The 11024-nt window shown below is 41.3% G+C and overlaps 1 protein-coding gene across 2 annotated transcripts in view; it reads left to right on the top strand.

Moving 5' to 3' along the window:
* The window catches only part of atp1a3a (ATPase Na+/K+ transporting subunit alpha 3a), an 80855-nt gene that overhangs the window by 49166 nt on the left and 20665 nt on the right, over positions 1 to 11024 (top strand). For both annotated transcript variants that reach the window (XM_061930910.2, XM_061930911.1), the window contains exons 12-13: positions 445 to 643; positions 10707 to 10951. In XM_061930910.2, the coding sequence (XP_061786894.1) occupies positions 445 to 643; positions 10707 to 10951 (444 nt within the window). The remainder of the gene's footprint in view (positions 1 to 444; positions 644 to 10706; positions 10952 to 11024) is intronic.

Genomic DNA, 11024 nt, shown 5'->3' with positions numbered 1-11024 from the left:
TGTTTGTGTGTGTCTCTCTTGCAGGCTGGTCACACCTGCTGTCTGCAATGACACCAGCAAGCTCATGTAATGATGCTAATGTTTAACTGATCGGGGCTTCCTCTGCTTGGCTTTGCTAGTTTCGTTTGGCCCAAATGACTTGCTGAACTTATGCATCATGATACGTCAACTCTCGGCTGCTCTGCCTCACTGCTTCACTCACTGCTTCACTCACTGTAACCTGGCCTGTGAAAGATGCTTTTACGACAGTGCATTTTGCTTTGGTAGTATGGAAGGATGTTTGTTTTAGGGGTGTACATCTCCAGGTGTCAGTTTTGGGGGCAGGTCTTTCAGGTACGGTATGATCCAGAGGGGTTGTTCTAGTGGTGGTTCGCTGCCTGGAGATGTTCATCTTTGCCTGGAGCGTCTCAAAGAAGCTGACATTGTTCTCTGTGTTCGTTGCAGGTGTGTCTCACACTGACCGCTAAGCGAATGGCCCGCAAGAACTGCTTGGTGAAGAACTTGGAAGCCGTGGAGACTCTGGGCTCCACCTCCACCATCTGCTCGGACAAGACGGGCACCCTGACCCAGAACAGGATGACTGTGGCCCACATGTGGTTTGACAACCAGATCCATGAGGCTGACACCACTGAGGACCAGTCTGGTAAGATGCTTCAAAACCAAGGGTGTCCAAACTACGGGCCCGCGAGCCAAGTACAGCCGGCCGGCGTCTCCAAATTGGCTTGCGAGTCGTCACAGGTTTAAAGAGGAACATTATCACCAGACCTATGTAAGCGTCAATATATACCTTGATTTTGCAGAAAAAAGACCTTTTTTTTTTTTTTTTACCGATTTACGAACTCTAAATGGGTGAATTTTGGCGAATTAAACGCCTTTCTAATATTCGCTCTCGGAGCGATGACGTCACAACGTGACGTCACATCGGGAAGCAATCCGCCATTTTCTCAAACAGAGTCAAATCAGCTCTGTTATTTTCTGTTTTTTCAACTGTTTTCCGTACCTTGGGGACATCATGCCTCGTCGGTGTGTTGTCGGAGGGTGTAACAACACGAACAGGGACGGATTCAAGTTGCACCAGTGGCCCAAAGATGCGAAAGTGGCAAGAAATTGGACGTTTGTTCCGCACACTTTACCGACGAAAGCTATGCTACGACAGAGATGGCAAGAATGTGTGGATATCCTGCGACACTCAAAGCAGATGCATTTCCAATGATAAAGTCAAAGAAATCTGCCGCCAGACCCCCATTGAATCTGCCGGAGTGTGTGAGCAATTCAGGGACAAAGGACTTCGGTAGCACGGCAAGCAATGGCGGCAGTTTGTTCCCGCAGACGAGCGAGCTAAACCCCCTGGATGTCTTGGCTCACACCGTCAAGAGATGGATATCGACCCTAGCTTCCCTGGCTTGCTGACATGAGGGTATGTCTACAGAATATAGTAATTGATGAAAATTGGGCTGTCTGCACTCTCAAAGTGCATGTTGTTGCCAAATGTATTTCATATGCTGTAAACCTAGTTCATAGTTGTTAGTTTCCTTTAATGCCAAACAAACACATACCAATCATTGGTTGGAAGGCGATCGCCGAATTCGTCCTCGCTTTCTCCCGTGTCGCTGGTTGTCGTGTCGTTTTCGTCGGTTTCGCTTGCATACAGTTTAAACCGATATGGCTCAATAGCTTCAGTTTCTTCTTCAAATTCGTTTTCGCTACCTGCCTCCACACTACAACCATCCGTTTCAATACATTCGTAATCTGTTGAATCTCTTAAGCCGCTGAAATCTGAGTCTGAATCCGAGCTAATGTCGCTATAGCTTGCTGTTTTTCCGCCATGTTTGTTTGTATTGGCATCACTATGTGACGTCACAGGAAAATGGACGGGTGTATATAACGATGGTTAAAATCAGGCACTTTGAAGCTTTTTTTAGGGATATTGCGTGATGGGTAACATTTTGAAAAAAACTTCGAAAAATATAATAAGCCGCTGGGAACTGATTTTTAATGGATTTAACCATTCTGAAATTGTGATAATGTTCCCCTTTAATGAGAAATCAGGCCTGCGAGGAACCTCCAGCTTAATTTTGAATATCCATCCATCTCATTTTCTACTGCTTGTCCATTGCCAGTCTAATTGCCGCAAATTTTCCGCCATCTTATGGATAACGAATTCTACTTTGAAGAATGTACAGCGCAGCATTTACTTACCGTATTTTCTGGACTATTGCTTTTATGTCGTTAACTCACTTCTTCCCGGAAGTGAAAACCAGTGGTGGTCAACCAAGCCAAGATGGCTGGTTTGCAGCAAGCATTGCGCAAGCTATATGACTATGCATGGGGCCCAGATCTTCCTGCAAAAAGCAGATGTAAAACAATGGAATAGTTCCATATACTTTTCCCTAAAAAGATTTGCCAAGTGATTTAAAGTATTATCCGTCGGTGGAGTTCCCAGACATATTGAACTATCATGTGCCCCGACGTCATTCTGCACGACAAAACGGATGAAAACTTGGAAAAGCATGGAGATCTACAACTTCTTTGTGCGTGGCTGGGTCAAGGAAATTGGTATCAAGACTCTCCCAGATAAATATACATAGTTTTTGCTCGGGTAAGGTTGCATTTTATGATTTAACATTGCATCTTTCGAGGACGTGTCCATGTAAACAAACTAGCACTGGACAGATCGACACCCATGGCTGCATATCCATTTAACAATTACTGAATCATCACCATATTAGATTTTTTATCTAGTTGTGATATGTACTCTGACACATTTATAAACAAGAGGGGGAGATGTAGAAGTACCTTTACTGACAAAGTATCATTGACTCTGACTTTTTGTTTTCTGTTTGTTAAAAAATAAAATGCATACAATATCAAGATAATACTTCAATGGGATATACTAAATGAGTAAAGTATATTAAAAATATATTAAAGAAACCTTTACCAACTGGTCACTGGAAACTCGTGCCTCCTTCGACTTTGCTCCCTTGTACTGGAGTGTGTGCCATTTTTGTCGTCTTTCGTAAAATCTTTCTCTTCCGCCCTTCTTGATTACCTCTCGAGGAACTTTGAAGAAACTTTGATCCTTTTCGCATTTTGAATGGTTCGTACAGCTAAAAAACAACGCAAGCATAGGGCATTTTTCTTTGAGAGAGGCAAAATGGCACCTTGTACCCATTGAGAATAGAGACGCTGCTTGACCACCACGCATATTCAATGAGCCGAATGTGACGTCATTCAAATCCAAGCAATACAGTGCACCGGTATAAAAGCCACACCCACAACATTTTTGAAAAATATTATTTTTTCTATACATGAGCCGCACCAGACTATTTGCCGCAGATACACTATATTGCCAAAAGTATTTGGTCAACCATCCAAATGATCATAATCAGGTGTCTTGATCACTTGGCCCGGCCACAGGTGTATAAAATCAAGCACGTAGGCATGGAGACTGTTTCGACAAACATTTGTGAAAGAATGGGCCGCTCTCAGGAGCTCAGTGATTTCCAGCGTGGAACTGTCATAGGATGCCACCTGTGCAACAAATCCAGTCATGAAATTTCCTTGCTCCTAAATATTCCAAAGTCAACTGTGGGCTTTATTATAAGAAAATGGAAGAGTTTGGGAACAACGGCAACTCAGCCACAAAGTGGTAGGCCACGTAAACTGACAGAGAGGGGTCAGCTGACGCTGAAGCGCATAGTGCAAAGAGGTCGCCGACTTTCTGCACAGTCAGTTGCTACAGAGCTCCAAACTTCATGTTACCTTCCAATTAGCCCACGTACAGTACACAGAGAGCTTCATGGAATGGGTTTCCATGGCCAAGCAGCTGCATCTAAGCCATACATTACTAAGTCCAATGCAAAACGTCGGATGCAGTGGTGTAAAACACGACGCCACTGGACTCTAGAGCAGTGGAGACGCATTCTCTGGAGTGATGAATCACGCTTTTCCATCTGGCAATCTGATGGGCGAGTCTGGGTTTGGAGGTTACCAGGAGAATGGTACATTTCGGACTGCATTGTGCCGAGTGACAAATTTGGTGGAGGAGAAATTATGGTGTGGGGTTGTTTTTCCGGAGTTGGACTCCGCTCCTTAGTTCCAGTGAAAGGAACTTTGAATGATCCAGGATACCAAAACATTTCGGACAATTCCATGCTCCCAACCTTGTGGGAACAGTTTGGAGCGGGCCCCTTCCTCTTCCAACATGACTGTGCACCGGTGCACAAAGCAAGGTCCATAAAGACATGGATGACCGAGTCTGGTGTGGATGAACTTGACTGGCCTGCACAGAGTCCTGACCTGAACCCAATAGAACACCTTTGGGATGAATTAGAACGGAGACTGAGAGCCAGGCCTTCTCCACCAACATCAGTGTGTGACCTCACCAATGCGCTTTTGTAATGATGGTCGAAAATTCCTATAAACACACTCCGCAACCTTGTGGACAGCCTTTCCAGAAGAGTTGAAGCTGTAATAGCTGCAAAAGGTGGATCGACATCATATTAAAGTTAAAAGTTAAAGTACCAATGATTGTCACACACACACTAGGTGTAGCGAAATTATTCTCTGCATTTGACCCATCACCCTTGATCACCCCCTGGGAGGTGAGGGGAGCAGTGGGCAGCAGCAGTGGCCGCGCCCGGGAATCATTTTGGTGATTTAACCCCCAATTCCAACCCTTGATGCTGAGTGCCAAGCAGGGAGGTAATGGGTCCCATTTTTATAGTCTTTGGTATGACTCGGCCGGGGTTTGAACTCACAACCTACCGATCTCAGGGCGGACACTCTAACCACTAGGCCACTGGGTTAGAAATGGGATGGCACTTCAAGTTCATATGTGAGTCAAGGCAGATGGTCAAATACTTTTGGCAATATGGTGTATATACGTGGACGGTTGGGAGAGTGGCCGTGCCAGCAACCTGAGGGTTCCTGGTTCAATCCCCACCTTCTACCAACCTAGTCACGTCTGTTGTGTCCTTGAGCAAGACACTTGCTCCTGATGGGTCGTGGTAAGCGCCTTGCAATGGCAGTTCCCGCCATCAGTGTGTGAATGTGTGTGTGAATGGGTGAATGTGGAAATAGTGTCAAAGCGCTTTGAGTACCTTGAAGGTAGAAAAGCGCTATACAAGTATAACCCATTTACCATTTATATGCCGCGAAATGAGTTCTTTACAAAGTAAGATACTTTAAATTGTTATTTACATACCTTAATTGTTTCCAAACGGTGCCTGAAAGATGGCAGTATAAAATACGGCTGATCAAACAAATCAAGTCATCATCATGGACCCACCAGGGCTGTACGTTTAACTTTTTCACCAGCAGCACAGGTGCTACTAAATGGAAAAAAGTTAGCAGCACATCATTTTTTTGTAGCACAGAAATAAATGTGTAGCAAATGAAATATGTTAAATATCACAATTTCATTAACACCCAAACAAGGTTCACATGCACTCATACATATAGACACAATGCCATCATAAGGCCTACTGCAATGCTCAATTAAACACAAAACATCCCTAAACTGTGCTGGCACTGTCACTAACACGAGTGTAGGGCTGGGCCAGATGGCTCAAAATGTATCCCGATATAGTTTGGCCCATAAACTAACCCATAAATGGGACTATCCGTTGACGTAACTAAATATCTCCACCATGCCTTGATTTAAAATTTTCGGGACTGATGGGAATCCCAAATACACAAAAACAGGTACCAACAAGTAACATTTTTTTTTGTATGATAGGATCCCAATTTAAGAGGTGTTTTGAGGTAAGAGAAAAGAAAAAGCCTTGAAAATAGTACAAGAAAAGGCAAATATAATCTCCAGTCTTTTTTATAAAAAACATTTAGCTTAGTCAGCTAACAAAAACACAAAAGAACATTGTGAAATAAAGTGCCGTGGTTTAAGAGGACATTTTTAAACATCAGCAACAACATGAAAATAAATGACCTTTTAACAATGGTGCTTTTATAGGTATACATTATTATAGGACATACAAAGATTTTAGCCAGGAACACCAATTGCTTCATGAGGCTGTGTGGCAGCATCTGAAAATTACTTTTAAAAAGTCATTAATTCTAGTTACTTGTTACTATACCGAAAAAGTATTTGAATTACTAACGGAATTACTCTTTCCATCCATCCATTTTCTACCGCTTGTCCCTTTAATAAATGTAAAGTAATTAATGCGTTACTTAAAAAAAAACCTTCAAATATAGGGCAAAGTGTAATTGAGATAAGGTTCATATGAGAGAAGTGTGTACATCGGTGTGTGTGCCTTTTAAAAGGTGGTACCTGTTGCCTAGTGACGTATGATGTCAGCGAGTCTGAATCTCACATGCAGTTTAGCCCGAGCTGGGTTTTTTTAACTTAGCAGGCTAACAGCGGTAGTTTGATGGCAGCTCTTTTGAATCTTTCACTGGTTTGTGTTACCTCTGCTTAATAAATAGATTGAATGTGCTTCCATGGCTGTATGTTCTTTTCAACAAACGGGGTATTGTTTAGATGGCAAGTTTGTCACTTCAATCATTGATTTGTTGTTCAATATTCCTTCGAACCCTTTTAGTTACTCATGCGTAGGGTTGGGCGATATGGACCAAAACTGTTATTGCGGTATTTTTAGTCGAAATACAAGTATACAGTAACTTTAAAAAAAAAAATTAAAAAACATGCTGTGAGTGTTTTACAGCTAGATAACCAGTGTTAGGCCTATTCAGATTATTTTTGTTGTAAGTAGTAACTAAATGTGTTATTTATTCTTCAAAAAGTAATAGGTTAGCCGTTACTCTGTCAAAAATGTTTTTGTTCATTGTGTTTATGAATGTTGGGTTTATATCCTCTTGCTTGTGCGCTGGATAGATGGAGCATCTCCTCGCTCACTGCGGTGAAAGCCGCTGACTTTTAAGTTTAAAACTACTTTTCAGCCGTACATTAGTAGCTTAGTCCGCACAAGCTATGGGTAGAGGCACTTTTAAACCGAGTTGTAGTTAAATATTTGACTCAACGAGCAAGCAGCATAGAGGAGCTATCACACTGCAAAAGTCAGTGTTCAAAAACAAGGGAAAAAAATACAAAAATGAGGGGTATTTTATTGAGCTAAGCAAAATTATCTGCCAATAGAACAAGAAAATTTGGTTTGTCAAGACTTTCCAAAACAAGTAAAGTTAGCTAACCTCAATGAACCCAAAAATACCTTTAAAATAAGTATATTCTCACTAATAACAAGTGCACTTTTCTTGGTAGAAAAAAAAAAAGACTTTTTCTCAATATATTGAAAAATATTCTTAAATTAAGTAAATGTTAGTGCCATTATTTTGACATAATGATATGCGCTCGGCATTAAATTTCTTGAAAACAGCAAACTTATACTAAAAACGAATTTATTGTTCTTAATGGAAAGGCAACAAGGCAAGCGCTTGTTACTCTCGGGGTCTCCTAGCCGCTCAGGCAAATCATATTGTCTAAAAATGCATTTTCCCATCGATAACATGACATCATCGCGCCAAGTTCATGCTCTTTCAGTCAATTAGTGTGCATTTATACAGCCCGGCCCCCGGCCAAATGTTTTTTAATTGTAATTTTGAAGAATTTATCTGAATGTTCATGAACTATTTCTGTTCAAAATTGTTTGAACTGTTAAATGTTAAAATAGTAACTTTCAGTTTACTGTACTGTGCCAACTGTACTACTATATGAGTACGTAGTTTCTATTGTTTCATTGAAAATAAAACAGCAAAGTCCATTGGGCTGTCATCTGTTTTAATTATGAGACACAAATGTGTCAAAATCATGATTTTTTTAAATTTCATGCTTGAAATAAGAAATTCTTACTTTGAAAAAGCAGTTTTATACTTGTGAGTGTTGATGACACAGCTTTGCAACAGTTGATATTCTAGTTTCAAGCATATTTTACTCAATATAGGTCATAAAATCTCAGCAACAAGCTGTAATATCTTACTGAGATCATTTAGGACCAAAACCTTTAAAACAAGTAAAACACTCTAACATAAAATCTGCTTAGTGAGAAGAATTATCTTAACAGACGGAAAATAAGCAAATATCCCCCTTATTTGAGATAACTTAGATTTCAGTTTTTGCAGTGCATTAGCTTCTGTGCTAAGTCGCTAACAGAAGTGAACAACATACACAGATGAGATTAGTGATAGTCACTACAATAATAAATAAGTAAAGCTGTAGTCACTGTCAGGTTCAAACACTGATGACATCTAATAATCAGACAAGAAGCAAAGAATCATGCAGAGACAGAGTTCAATTTAGCTCGAGGAGACACAAGTTTTAGTTACAGATCCAAACTACGTTCTAAAAGTCAAGCCCGCGCACCTCCTCTATTTATTTGGAAGGGCCCTATTACATCACTGAAGCTGTCGCTGAGGGAAGGGGGTAATCTCGACAACTTTAGTTAGACACAATATATGATTATAGAATAAATGAAAATTAGTTGACGCAGGTCATTTCGCCTTGTCTCTGCTCTGTCTGCGTCACGGTGTTCGGCCTTGGCAATCAGCAGGCCGAGTCTGGACACAACACTGATGAAGTCGGCTGGCAGTCTTTTGGACTGCCAGCTTGCACAGATACAAAAATACCACTTCAGCACAATTGACAATAATTTATAGCAACAACCCTTAAGCGTAAAGTTAGTGTGACAGTATATACATAATTATTCCAACAGTCACTCACCAATCGCCAAATGCAGTAGCTGTCCAAAGCATTGCATAACTCAAAGTTGTCACTGTATTTAAAAAAAAAAAAAAGAAGCAAAAACTGTTTGATGTGCGTCACAGTGCTTCACCTGTGAAGCCTCCGTAAACAAAGCCAAAGAGAATGCCCTGGGCTTCGCCTGTCAGGCGCAGAGAAGATCAAACGGCTGTAACAAAGGCACATAAAAAATACCGGTATGGTTGTATCATCTCAAATATATACCATTTCTAAAATATACCGGTACCGGTATATCGCCCAGCTCTACTAGTGCGCAGTGCAGTTTGTGTCACCTTTTAAGGGTGGTGAAAAAAATTGTCTTTTACTAAACAGTTCCTTCAACTAAGACCTTGTTTCTTCCGTGTTGAGTGTATGAGCTAAGTGCTCCAGCTTGCGCCCCTCTGTGCATGGCGCAGGAGGGAGGGAGGACACACACACAGCTTTCATTGCGCACAGCGTGATCAGTGACACTTCCGCGTCAGTCACTTGTCCATTTGTTTATAGTTTAAGTTTATTTCAAATGCGCTATATAAGTGGGCAAAATTTTTCCTCCAGTTTGATCAAATTTGGATGGATTTATTTTATGAGCAAAATGCTGATTAAAGGGTAAAATCTATATTCATACGTGTGCTACTTGGTTTTTTTTCAATACTTGCACAACTTATTTTTAATCGCAAATGCAACTAAAATGCTCGCACTGTACAGCCCTTAGCTAAATAGACTCAATAACTCCACAGTGACGTCTTGGTGAGTTAACTGAGGAATTTACGATACTGAAAAAATACAAAAAGAATACCATTGTAAGTTAATAATATCACAGACACTCGTAAACGTGTTAGCATATTAGCTCATGCTAACAACGCCAGCATCATTACATTACAATAGCATGTACAAATATGCATGAAAACACTCCTACAGACATCACACATGGGACTGTTTAGTTAGATAAACAGTTTTAGTTATACTGTAAAACTTACAAACGTTGCTTGGAGGGATGAATAAAGATTTCATACGAGTAGAAACGCTATGGATGGTTAGAAGACGGAACGGCATTCTACTTCCAGTTGTTGAAAGCACTAAATGGAAGAACACTGCAGCACCTGCATTGAGCGAATTCGTCCAAAAGATGGCGCCGTAGCACAAACAATAAAACACACTCAGTGTTTTTGCTTGTTTGTTTTTTTTCAAATTATTTTTATTGTGGCCGTCAGCAAAGAAAAATCCATAAATTCACTGCTTTGTCTTATAAGTCACAGGCTTCAAAGTGTAGGAAAAAAGTAGCGGCTTATAGTCCAGAATGTACGGTATATGACCCAATCCAAACTACAAAAAAAAAGTAATCACACATAATACAACCTGCTCACTGAACTTTGTGGATATTATAAAAACGTTCATTATTCAAAATTACATATTTATAAATCCACTACAATGCATTATGGGAAAAATGCTAAACATTCGTTACACTTATCCATTTTAGCTGCTTGATATTTCTGATTGATTACAAAACTTTAATGAAGTTGTCACAGAAGTAAATAAGGTAGGAGTCGGACTTTTACATAGTCTTAATATCTATCCATCCATTTTCTACCGCTTGTCTCTCTCGGGCTCGCGGCGGTGGCTGGAGCCTATTTCAGCTGCACTCGGGCAAAAGGCAGGGTACACCCTGGACAAGTCACCACCTCATCACAGGGCCAACACAGATAGACAACATTCACACTCACATTCACACAGTAGGGCCAATTTAGTGTTGCCAATCAACCTATCCCCAGGTGCATGTCTTTGGAAGTCGGAGTAAGCCGGATTACCCGGAGGGAACCCATGCAGTCCCGGGGAGAACATGCTTTTTTATTTTTTAGCTCAATGTGGCCCCCATGTCAAAAAGTTTGGACACTCTTGCTCTAATCAAATAATGTTGTGTTTTTGGAAAATACATGTCTCCATAGCTTCTGGGGCATTGAGGGAGTCAGAGTCACTTTTTACTTAATCTTTCCAGGCTCTTCTTTCGACAAAAGCTCCACCACATGGGTGTCACTGGCCCGCATTGCTGCCCTGTGCAACCGTGCTGTGTTCAAAGCTGGCCAGGAGTCTTTGCCCATCCTGAAGCGCGATGTGGCCGGCGACGCCTCCGAGTCGGCCCTGCTCAAGTGCATCGAGTTGTCGTGTGGCGCCGTCAAGGCGATGAGGGACAAAAACAAGAAAGTCGCCGAGATCCCTTTCAACTCCACCAACAAGTACCAGGTTTGTGGCCTTTCCTCCTGCAAGCCAGTAGTCAGCCATATAGGGATGTCACAGTATGACATTTTTTATCATG

This window comes from Nerophis lumbriciformis, linkage group LG37 (genome assembly GCF_033978685.3).
Source record: "Nerophis lumbriciformis linkage group LG37, RoL_Nlum_v2.1, whole genome shotgun sequence".
NCBI classification, from domain to species: domain Eukaryota; kingdom Metazoa; phylum Chordata; class Actinopteri; order Syngnathiformes; family Syngnathidae; genus Nerophis; species Nerophis lumbriciformis.
Note: the sequence above shows the minus strand (reverse complement) of the source record. Positions and strands in the feature narration are given on the sequence as shown.